General features: G+C 51.0%; 1 protein-coding gene across 1 annotated transcript in view; it reads right to left on the bottom strand.

Annotated features, from left to right (window-relative positions):
• The window catches only part of LOC102575206 (receptor-type tyrosine-protein phosphatase kappa), a 78,847-nt gene extending 66,375 nt beyond the window's left edge, over window positions 1-12,472 (bottom strand). Inside the window, exons 1-2 of the mRNA XM_059725373.1 lie at window positions 12,384-12,472; window positions 8,708-11,643 (exon numbers count right to left, since the gene is read on the bottom strand). Coding sequence (XP_059581356.1) covers window positions 8,708-8,819 — 112 coding nt within the window. The 5' untranslated portion in view covers window positions 8,820-11,643; window positions 12,384-12,472. The remainder of the gene's footprint in view (window positions 1-8,707; window positions 11,644-12,383) is intronic.
• Between the last annotated feature and the right edge of the window lie 35 nt (window positions 12,473-12,507).

Here is a 12,507-nt window from a genome sequence, read left to right as displayed (position 1 = left end):
ATTCTTCTGTTGCAAAGATCACAGACAGGCCACAACAGGACAGAATGCTGTTAATACTATGGACCTATTTGATTCCCTCTGAGTTTACCTTGTGAATTATAGAAAATGAGGGTTAGAAAGGACCTCACGAGGTCACATCTAGTCCAACCCTCTGCTCAAAGCAGGACCAGCTCCAATTATATCATCCCAGCCAAAGCTTCATCTAGCCAGGTCTTAAACACTTCCAAAGTTGGAAAGTCCATCACTTCTCCGGGTAACCTGTTCCAGTGCTTCACTGCCTTCCTAGTGAGAAAGTTTTTCCTAATATCCAACCTAAACCTCCCTTGCTGCAACTTGAGCCCATTGCTCCTTGTCCTGTCATCTGCCCCCACTGAGAACAGCCCAGCTCCATCCTCTTTGCAGCCCCCCTGCAGGGAGGTGAAGGCTGCTATTCAATCCTCCTCGGTCTTCCCTTCTGCAGGCTCAATCAGCCCATTTCCCTCAGCCTCTCCTCACCAGTCCTGTCCCCCAGCCCCACAACCATGTCCGTTGCCCTCCACTGGACTCTCTCCAATGTGTCCACATCCTTTCTGTAGTGGGTCCCACAGCTGGACACAGGAATCATGCACTTGAAAATCACCAGTTTCAATGTTCCAGGGACAGTTGCCATAGAATCAACTGACAACAGACAGTCATCCTTGCTGACACATTTCCTATGAGAATACACCAATATTCAAATCTCATTTCTTTTTTATCTGAACTAAGTGGTTTATTGGTGGTTTTATGAGGGTGTCTATATGAAGTCAATTCCTTTTCTCCTGAGCCTGTAGGCCCCACTCAGATGGATTAATGATCTTACAGGGTTGAAAAACCAGCCCCAGGTTTCTTCTGGCCAGGGGGAAGTCAGCAATAGAAACTCATTGAAAGGCTCTGTCTTAGGAAGTGAGCTTTCTGGGTGAAGACAGGGTGGTGGCAGAGCATGGTGGGTTGGAGACCAGCTCCACTGCAAGCAGGACTCTAAGGGAGCTGTAGCAGGAGTGGGCAAATCGTGCCAGTGGACACAGCAGGGGCACAGCACAGGATTTCTGCAAAAGGGGACTGAATAAAAAAGGGAACCAAAGGGCTACTTGGAAGACCAGGTTCATAGAGGGGCAGGGGCCTGAAGAAGGCTATTGCAGCCTGTGGTCCAGGCTGAGGGATTAGGCCTAAGAAGACAGCGTGTCTACACATGTACTTTAATGCGCATTAGCCTATTTGCATTAAAGCATCACAAAAAAAAACCTGCTCGTTATCTAATGCAAATTAAAATTGGCTAATGCACGTTTTTCTAGTACTGTACTTCACAATGGAGGTACTAGATTTAATGCACATTACCTAAAGCTCCTTAATGAACATGTAGCTGCACCCAGTGTGCACATCTACACAAGATGTTTACTGCGCATTAGCCTCATAACACTGTGCAGTAGCACATCACAGCACAAACCATACTAATAGCCTACTGCACAGTGTTATGAGGCTAATGCACAGTAAGCAGCAATATATAACCATGAGCCGGCACTACTGCACAGTAACTCTAGGTACTGCGCATTTAGTTAGTACTTTATTAAGGAAGTACTAAACTAAATGTGCAGTATCTAGGGCACATTAATGACCACGTAGACGCACCCAGTGTATTCTAGCTGGGATTTCAATGGAAGAGGAGGGGCTGCTATTCTTGAAAGCGGGGGAGTATACACAGGTATGGGCGCAGCCTAACTGCCACTAGCAATAAGGAGCTCTTGCCAACTCACCAAATGCAAAAACCTACCAACACATCACCCCAGCTGCCCTTGTTAACACCCCCACAACATAAGCATCTGAACCCACAGATCTTCCAAAGCATGAGATATCTCTCACCCAATGAACCACATGCACTCATGGAAACTGCGTGGGTGAATCCAAACCGCCGCGATGCTCCAGAACGAACTCCCACGGAAAAAGGAACGTGCTTTCTCTTGCCCACTTTTCCACTATCATTACGTGACACTAACCGGGTGTCGTATGTAGTCTCTCTCATGCACAGATCTAATAATAGGAAAGGATTTTCTTACGGTGCTGGGAGAGGCATGGGTTTTTGTAGGTGAGATCTTGAATTGAATCAGCGACATAGCTGGATTAAAGTGAGAGAAGCTATCAAATGCAAGGTACAGTTCTGGGTGACTTAGGCTGTGGCTCCAGGCGTCAATGCAAATGAAGATCCCACCCTTGCTGCCAAAAATGTTATGTCTTGTGGCCCCACAGTTGTGGGGCCATTAGACTGGCCCAGGACGGAGACAGCACTAGCGGCTTACATGGCTGGTACTGTTATCGGTCTGAGCAGGAACCTGCCCCGAAAGCAAGCACGGTGCCTCGAGCGGGTGCACAGAGCTACCGCCTTTGCCAAAACAGTGCTATGTGTAATGACTGATGAAGAACAACACACAGCAAGGACAGGAACTACCTCCGCCATGTGCAGAACAACAGGGAATGAGAGGAGCTGAGGAGAGGAGGAAGAAAGATGATTGCTCCAGTGGCAGTTTGGATGAAAAGGACCAAAGTCCCCTAGTAGGAGAACAACTTTCACAAAACAGCCACGGTGGCTGCCCTCCTAGACCCCGTCCTCAGACACAGCCCACACCACGCCTTGGTGAGATGGGCCCTGGAACAGGACTTCACAACTGAGCCCCCCAAATCATGGACTCAGCCGGCATTCATATGATGTCTCCTTGTAACTTATCTCTCGCCTCTTCCTCTGCAAACGTCACAGGTTTGATGGCCCACTTCACTTAAAGTCATTAACCAAATGAAGTTAATTACAGTGGCTCTTCTGATTTGTCTTTAGCTTGGGCTCTGTGCCTGCTTCTTTTCCAGACCTGAGGAAGGGCACTTGAAATCAACGGTTTGTCTCCTGACCTTCCCAGCGACACCATTTGGTCCGACAAAAGACGGGACCTCTCCTCGCTAATCTTCCTGTCCCACCACTGGGGCAGCTTGGGAACGGCAGACATTCGGCCGCACGGCTGCGATGGCAGAGGAGGCCCTATCAATATGCCAGACCTTAGCCAGAAAGTCTGAATGTCACTCGTGTCCCCTCCATACCTCTAATAGAGGCACAGATCAGTGAGGCACCCCAGGCAGAAGGCCTGAGGAGCCTTGTCTCCCTCTTGGACTCTGAGGACAAAGTTAAGATTGACTTTGTTTCTCCTAAGACTTCCTAAGCCACTGCATCTGAGCGCACCATTTCTTTTCTGCCAGCCTTGGTTAGAGACCCACTTCCTCTAGCCATGGGGCCAAATGGTTACTGGAAGCCAACAGAGATAGTGCTTGTAGCACCTGCACCTGAAGCACCGTTGTTTCTTACCTCCAGGTCATGGCATGGCTGGTGCTACCGCAGGCCTAAAGAGGTTTGGTGTATTGCAGCACTGAATCACAGCACCTCCGGCACCCTTATCCATTGCTCTGGTTCTGATGAGCAGGTGCGGGTAGTGGATGAACCAAGATGGCACCGGGAAACTATGTGCTTGGGCAATTGTGCAGCTCCGAGCACACAAGGCACGGCGTAGCTGCAAGCAGCAGCACTGAATACACCCAAGACAAAGCTACAGCCGAATACATGCTACTCAAGACAAGGCTACAACCAAATACACCACGCCCAAGACAAAGCTACAGGCTGTTGCAGTCCAAACTGAGCCCCTTTCTTATTGCAGAGCTCCATGTATGAAATAGGTGAAAGATCTGAAAATCACTATTTCCCTTGTGGAAGTGTTGCAGGGTCCCAGCTTGATCTCTGAATGGAGCCAGGCTGTTTGTCCTTCGTTATCAAATGTCGACAAAACAGGAATTCCATTTCTGCCGGGTGCTGGGGACTCTCCGGGCTAAGTTCATTAGCAATGTTAATTGTGGTGAAGTTTGTACACTGGTGCCGATTAGTCAGAATATAAATGCCAGTGTCATCAGGATGGAGTTCACCCCTTGTGCAAATGGAGATGAACTCCCCAAGCCTCAGAGAGGGGGTGGGGGTGGGGGTGACATCCCCAGCAGAAAGGGGAAAGGTGTAAGGTCTGCAGTGCTGCGAACCCTGGAAGTAACTGGAAGGATGTAATGAGAAAATGGTTGTTTCAGCATTAATTCCTGTCACACCTGCACTGCAAGCAAAGCCCCTGAAGTCCCCAGTGGCCGTGCACGGCCCCGCACAGCCCCTCCCTCACACCCCGGCTGGAGGAAAGAGCTCGTCAACTATGCCGTCTCAGCACGGAAAACACGTTTGGGTAGGGCGAATTCAGCACCTTTTATCACGCTTAATAGTGAGGCACCTATGGAGAACGCTGAATCCCTTATTCGTGGCTCGATGTTATTGTATTTGCCAGATGCAGTGAAATAACAGCCATGTTTTTCTTGTCTTGAATAAGATCTTTATTCGGTTGCGAAGCATGCTAAAAGCACTACAGCACGCACAGAACTTTTTTTAAAGTTCAGAATGAAATGAACGGTCTCTCTGAAATAAATGCAGGGGTGAAAACAGAGATGCCCCCGCCCTTTGCTCTGCCCCTAAGTGTGTAAAACCCTGAGCCCACTGAAGTCAGCGCGAGTTTTGGTATCAAATGCAAGGAAGCTCTGAAGACCACCCAGCATCTCTGCAGCCTCCCTGGTGTGACTCTGCCCCATTGCTGCATTACAGCCCAAGGTCCACGTTGCTGGAATACCTCAATTTCATCTCTTGGGGCACGTGGCAATGAAAGCAAACACCATCCCTCTGTCTCCACTCCTCTCCCATCCCAATTGTGAGCATGGAGGTGCTGTAATAATTCCCTAGTTTTCATGTCTTCCTACAAAGCTGAAGACTTCCACTTCATATCAGTCTCAAAGACCTGCCAATCTAATGGTTGCACTTGACAGAGTGAGCCTATGCCATACTACAGGGTAAAGGAGGACAGGAGCAACCAACATCCGATAGACTTAATTATACAGTCGGGGGCTTGTGTCTTCACTCGGGAAAAGGTGCGTTCATCCCTCGTGTTATCCAACCAACAGGAACTAGCCTGAGACCACGTCCAAGTGAAGACAAGGTTGTAGTTTGAACTGAAGTGAACAACTCCAGGCAAACACTTCACCTCAACCTGCAAACCAGTCTGAGAGCTACAGACTCTGTTATCCATACTAGGACTTTGCCTCGTTGTGTGTTAACTAGTATGAATGAAGGCAGCACAATTTCCCCCCCCCCATAGAAAATGCACCCAAGCAATTCAAACGATGCATGTGGGCCTAGGTAGGGTAGAGGGGTTGATCGTTGCGAAGTTATACAACAGAAGCAAGTCTTCAGGAGGGACGGGTGTGGATAGAGGCTGCAACGACAGATTTACAAAGTTCATTGTAACTGTAAAAATGCAGAAGAAACAGAGAGACCAGGGTTGGCAGGAAACAAAGGAAGTTATTGTGCCAGGCTAGGAGGAAATGAAACTGCTTTAAAAATATTTTCTCTCTGTTGCTTGGAAATGAGGAGCGAGATATTCACCCTCTCAGTCCCCAGCCCTTGCCATCGGAAATGACAGCTATAAAACTGGGCTGGGGGTGGCATCTTGATACACTGTTCAACTTGCAACCAGTGTTTCCTGCTCGCAGTCACTTGCTGGGTGCACCTCATTTAGGGCTTGTCTTTACTAGACAATTTACTTGTTAAAAATTCCTGTGTTGCATCTAGCTGGAGTCTCTGTTACACCAGAAAAAAAAAACCCTTTTTGCTCAAGTGTAGTTGTATTTTTAATTTCAATGGAGAAGCCCATTACAAGGAACATAAGCTACCGGTCCAGTTAGCACAACTCAGCCGGTAATGCAATTCCTCTGTTAGCTCTGGTAGTATCCTCAGGTGGCTGCTCTGAACCCAGCTGGGCTAACAAGAGACATGTTAATAGAGTACAGATCATTGGAATTAAATCTGGGATAAAGACATAGCCTATGAGTGGCCCCTGCTACCTTTCCAGACACAAATGGTCCTCCCACAGGTGTGAATGAGCCAGGACATGAGCACATCTGGAGCACAATGACCGAGAGACAAAGTGCCCCTTCTTCACCCTCCCCTCAAGAGCACAAAGGAAGAGAGAGAGAATAGAGAAGTGTTTCTTTGGTTTACAAATGAACCATACACGCAGCCACATCCTGTCCCTGCAGCTGCTCTCCCACAAAGCAAAACAGCGCTCGCAGCACCTTCATCACGTGATGTGCAAGTTACCTAATGCTGGGCCCAGTGCGGACAGCCCTCCCTGCAGAGCGCCCCAAACCAGGGGCCCCATCGCTTCTCTGAGCCAGCCAGGACTGGGGGAGCACTGGGTGAAGGGCACGCGGGAAAGCAAACCGCTGAGAAGTCAGGGGAGGGCTGAGCTACTGGAGACCAGGCAAGGGTTTTCCCTCTACAATTTGCCTACTGAAATATTAAGGCTAGAATTAGGGTTAAGATTAGTTGGGTTTAAACTAGAGTTAGGGTTAAGAATAGTAGGGTTAAAACTAGGGTTAGGCTTAAGATTAATAGGGTTAAGCCTAGGGTTAAAACTACAGTTAGGGTTAAGATTAGTAAGGTTAAAACTAGGGTTAAACTAGAGTTAGGTTTAATTTTAGGGTTTCTAAGAATTAGGGTTACTACAGCTGCAACTGCTCTGTGGACCTGCCCCTGAGTGAAAAGAGGCATCAGCCCAGACCCTCCCTGCTCCTGCCCCGCCATGCTGAGAGGACTGAGCTCCAAACTGCCCAGCACCCATTACGGAAAGGATGAGGAGCCCACCCACCAGCCCAGTACGTGGGATGCTTCCCAAAGTCCTGCGGGGACCAGTTCCCTGCAGCAAACCTACATGCTATCTGAAGGGAGAGCCCTAATGCACTCTCCCGTTGCACCACAGGGCTGTCCTTGGCCCCTTGCAATGCTGCCTTGGGGTTTGGGGTCCCCCACCCCACTGAGCAAATAGATGCACTGAGCAGGGGCCCCTTGGTGCATGGAGCGAGGCTGGCCCCGTCTCGTACCGAGGCTGCCCGAGGCTGGGTGCGGCCGGCAGCGCCGTTGTCCTAGTTCCTCTTTTTGTGAAAGCCGACAGCCTCAGTGAAGCCGTCTGCCTATGAAACCAGAGACGGGGCTCCCTGTCTAGGAATCGCCCTTCAGTCCTGCCCGGAGTCACCCTGCCACCTCGCAGCCCCCCCAGAACAGACCGCATGGGACAGCCCTTATCGTTGGGATACCGATAGCATCCTGCCCTCAGCATCGCACCAGGGCCAGTGTAGTGAGTCTGTTGCCTTCTGTAAGTGAGTCGGGGAGACCCACGGTAGCAGGGTCGCTGAGAAGAGCTGTCTAGTGAGCTGTCGGTTCGGTTTCAGACAGCTCTGGAGAAGGAAGGTCTGTCTTTATCCGCAGGGGAGCTATAGCCTGGAAAACAACAGCATCAGGTCCCTGCATGTACCGCCCCGGGCTCTGGCCTCAACTGAAGGAAGGGCATTGAGTCCTCGCTGCACCATCACCCCCGAATGCCAACACATCTGAGACTGCAGCTGGATGACCTGCCAGGTGGGCATCTGCCTGCGATGAATCGGCCTGTGAATCACAGCTCACTTGGCCCAAAAGGTCACAACTGGGTCTTCACCCAGGCTGAACGGAGTCCAATCTCCCAAACAGCATTAAATCTGTTAATTTTCCACGAACTCAGTCCAAAGCCAGCTCTGCCGAGAGGCAGCAAGGCGCGACAAGCTACCATTTGTCATGAACGGTATTGAGACGAGTTAGAGACGGAGCTGATACAGAAAAGCTCTGGCAGATAAGATGTGTCACGGCCTTTATGGAAACAAACCACAAATAAAAGACTGGAACTTGAGCTGCTTCCACTTTGCTGATGTGCAGATACCCACTCGGTTCCTTAATTTCTGCTGGCAGATGTCTGCAGCTCACCCAGCTGCTCTCAATGCACAGCACAGGCCGATACAGACCCTCTTCCCGTCCCATTTCACACCCACAGTTCCCTGCTCTATCAAGGGAACAATAAAAGCCACCCCTTGATGCAAAAGAAGGGTTTCTGCAGCCACAAGAGATAAGCATCACAGAGCACATGACAAGCCTGTTATTGTTATGGGAAGACCTCTCTACACCACATTTTCCAGCAGAGAGAATGACTCATAGGTTAGGCATGCTACCCCTGGCAGTCTTCACCAATTCTTGCTCTGCATGGGACGCTGCCAGCCCAACAGAAAGCTGTGGTGCAAAGTTGCATCGGCTACAAGAAGTCCCGCTCGGCCACGTGCACCACACCCTCCCGTGAGCAAGCGAGAAGGGAGCAATGGGCTCTGTACAGCCAGCGCGTCCCGGCTCTAGGCTCTCCAGGACAGTTGATGCATCTCTGAATGAGAGAAGTGCTCAGGGTGGCTGGTGGGATCCTCGTTCAGAGACGCAGAAACCCACTGAACCTGCCCCAAGGGCAGGACTCAAACTTCTTCCCCCGTCGGCTGCTCTAAAGCCACGTGCACGGCTTGCTTGCTCCGTTTCAGGGGTGGATTCTGCCCTGCCTGCAGCTCCCGGGAAAGCCCAGAAGCACGCGTGGCCTTGGCTGTCGTGTGGCTCCTGCTGCCTCCCCCCGACGCCTTGCCTGGCGCCTGAGCCCCCCAGGCTCTGGCATGGCCACGGAGTGCAGCCCTCTCCTGGGACCAGCTCCTGGGTGAGCAGCAACCCCGAATCAGGTCCTACCTGGACTCTTGACTCCTTCCACTTTGCTGGAACTGGACAGTGCGGGATCCTGCGCACACAGGAGGGACGGAAGAGCCAGGAGCATGGCCAGAGCTGGCCCGCACAGGGCCATGGCCGTGCGCAGCCCCAGGGGTGACCTCCGCCTCGCGCCGAGCCCTTCTCAGTGCTTCTGCGGGAGCTCGGCAGGAGCGAGAAATGAGCAGAGAGAGGAAACAGACGCTCAGCGCTGCATGTGGTGCAAGAGGCTTCCTCATTGGAGATGGAAACCCCTGGCGGCGTCAGAGCCGCTCTCGTTCCTCTCTCGGGTGCACCGGGTGGCTTCACGCCTATTTTGTAACTTCACTGCTCTGTGCTGACTTCTGAGACACACTCGCAGTCTTCACAGGCAGTAACTGCTGATCACGGTATCGCTAGTCATTGGGCCGGGCTGTTTGCCCTCAGCCTAGGTACCAAGGCATCTGCTCAAGTGAAAGTGTGCAGCTGGACCTGCTGTTATGCTGCCAGCGATGGACCACATTTTAGCAAATGTGTAGGTTTCTGGGCCACGGTACAGCTTGAGCCCTGGACTCAAGAGCAGATGACCTGTCCCAACGGCCAGGTCGTGTGAGAACCCTGTCCAGGAGATGGTTGAAGCTCGGTGCTTTGAATCCTGTTGTGTTTTGGAAAGCTTTATGGCACCACTGCTCAAATACCAAATCCCCACAGAGTCAAGAGGGTAAGACTTGCAAAGGAAACCTCAGTGCTTCACAGCTCGCAGACACAGAATCACAGACCAGGAGGGTGGAAGGGACCTTGGGAGGTCACATCTAGTTCAACCCCTGCTCCAAGCAGGACCAGCCCCAACTACATCATCCCAGGCAAGGCTTTGTTGAGCCGGGTCTTCAAAACCTCCAAGGATGGAAAGTCCCCACCTCTCTGGGGACCCTGTTCCAGTGCTTCCCCACCCTCCTGGTGAGAAGTGTTCCTTATCATTTAACCTCAACTTCCCTTGCTGCAGCTCGAGCCCATTGCTCCTTGTCCTGTCATCTGCCCCCACTGAGAACAGCCCAGCTCCATCCTCTTTGCAGCCCCCCTGCAGGGAGGTGAAGGCTGCTATTCAATCCCCCCTTAATCTTCTCTTCTGCAGACTCAATCAGCCTATTTCCCTCAACCTCTCCTCACCAGTCCTGTCCTCCAGCCCCACAACCATTTTTGCTGCCCTTCACTGGACTCTCTCCAATGTGTCCACATCCTTTCTGTAGTGGGACCCACAGCTGGACACCGGACTCCAGATGTGGCCTGCCCGGTGCTGAATAGAGGGGAAGAATCACTTCCCTAGACGTACTGGCCACGCTCCTACCGATGCAGCCCAGGATGCCGGTAGCTTTCTTGGCAGCAAGTGCACACTGCTGGATCCTACCCAGCTTCTTGTCCCCTGTCCCCCCAGGTCCTTTTCTGCAGAGAGCCTGCTCATCTAGGTGGTCCCCATCCTGTACCAGTGCATGGGACTGGTCCATCCTAAGTGCAGGACTTTGCACTTGTCCTTGTTAACCCTATGAGATTCCTTTGTGCCCAATGCTCCAATTTGTCAAGGTCAAGATTCATAGATGTTAGGTTCATAGATGTTAGGGTCAGAAGGGACCTCAATAGATCATCGAGTCCAACCCCCTGCATAAGCAGGAACATAAACTCTACCTATTTACAGCGCCAGCTTGATGGGTGGGAGATCCGACCTGTCAAATCCCTTACACCTGGAGTAGATGATGTCCTAGTTACGCAGGACATTGACTGTCGTGGTTCCCCTGCTTGACCCATAGCAGGTTCAGGTGTTAGGTCTGTGTTGCGTCAGGGTGAGGGTAGTCTTATATGGAGTTTAGATTATGGCTGTATAGGATGATTTGGACTGGGCTGATCCTGCCTCAGGCAGCACTTGCATTAGATGTGACCACTGGGGCTCCTTTCCTGCTTTACTTGTCTCTGACTCTGAAACAAATGAGGCCAGTTAGAAAAAGTTGAAGTCTGAGCAGAAGTTGACACATACTGAGGAAGGGCACACAGGTCATTAGATGTCACTGAGTATCTTCTGAGAGCAGATGATCAGGGGCAGAAGAAAACAGGCAAGCGTTGTGGGGAGCAAGAGCCATTGGGATGCAGCTCTGCTCATCCACAGTGATTTCGAAGGGGGAGAAAGGGCATTGAAAACTGACACGGACCAAAAGCGGATGAGAGCAGCAGCAAAGAGCCATTGCAGAACGAGGGGAACAGAGGGATCCTTCCAAGAAGCATCAGCGAAGAAGAGAGGGACACAGAGTTACCCCGTCTCATCCCAGTGGAGTCTGATGACTAGAAAGCCTAGCTCATGGCATCCACGGAGTAACTCCTACTGCAGCTGCCACCAACGCCGCCTCCTCTGAGCAGCCTGTGCGATCGCTCGCTTGCTCGCTCGTCCAGCTGAAGCCCAGAGCAGGGAGGAAGTACATCTATTTACTGTTTGGAGAACTAAAATCCCTTCCCAGCCTTCCCGGCGGGCTCCATAGCTTGTGATCTGCTTCTTCTTTTTTTGTGCTTTTAACCACAGGCCCAGGATTCCCTGGCTTGCAGCCAGCCGTGTATTTCAGCTGCATCAGCAGTTGCACACAGCTGTACATTTGCTGCCGTGCACACCCACCACTAATGTCCTCACAGCTCAGAAGCCCCCAGGGAGATCCATTTTCCAGCCTTTACTCCTAGAATAAGGTTTCCACCTTATTCTAGGAGTAAAGAATAAGGTCTCTCCCCTAAAACGCTGTGAATTGAGGATGCTAAACTGAAAACAAGTATTTTGGTAGATGCTGCCACAATGCTTTGTAGGAGCTAGAGCTACTCCGTGCTCCAGTCTGGACCAGGCTCCCTCGGCAGGCTTCATCTTCCATAATGAACTGTAATCTCTGCTCCTGGGAGGGCCCGCATGGAAATCCCTGCAGACAGAATCTGTAATTAGCCCAGCCCACAGAAATCAGGAACCTGCATTGTAAGTCCAGGGTAACAGCCTGGCAGCTTATATAGAAATCTTTCCTATCCCTCAGAAAGAGTTTGGTTTTTCAGCCTAAAATTTTATGCATTTTTTTTTTTCAGTTAAAATCCTAACTTTTCCTGGAAGGCATGAAAAATGGGGGAAAATATGTTAAAAACCCGGCCAACATTCTGCATAGGAATTTCTCTACCAGCCCAACCTGCTGCACCCTATTTTTGTCTTTGGTTTTGCTAGAACTGCAGACAAAAGGGGGGTTTCTTGCTCAGGACTGGAACTAGTCCCTGCAGGCTGGGGCAGCACACGGGAGCTACATGGCTATAATTAGTGCAGGCTGCAGTGGGAGAGATACAGATCTGTGCATGCTGAGCACAGCAGGGAGTGGCTCTCCTCCTACAAATAGCTGCTTTTTTATAGTTTGTTCCGGTTCTTCGACTGATCCTAAACTACAAGGCTCCCTTCACCTGACGCTGAAACAGCTGCCTTTGGGATGAAACAGCAGCAGCAAGCAGCACTGCAGACAAGCAAGGAAGGGCAAGAGCGCACTTCAGTAATTCCCACCACCTGGAAGGTGAGGCTATTCTGGCGGTCCACCGTCCAGTACGGATAACTGCAGTGACCTGTCCATTCAGAGAGGGGATGGTGGACTCTCAGGAGAAGTAATGGAAGCAGCATTTTTCCACGTACCTCATCTGATCGGTCAGCTTCAGAAATGGCATCACGTCTCATGACTGAATGGAGCTCTGGTGCCCATTTCACAGGTGCCCGGAGCAGATACCCTTATTCAGCAATGCTGCCAGGATTGCTCCTG

The sequence above is a fragment of the Alligator mississippiensis genome, chromosome 3 (genome assembly GCF_030867095.1).
Source record: "Alligator mississippiensis isolate rAllMis1 chromosome 3, rAllMis1, whole genome shotgun sequence".
Taxonomy (NCBI): domain Eukaryota; kingdom Metazoa; phylum Chordata; order Crocodylia; family Alligatoridae; genus Alligator; species Alligator mississippiensis.
Note: the sequence above shows the minus strand (reverse complement) of the source record. Positions and strands in the feature narration are given on the sequence as shown.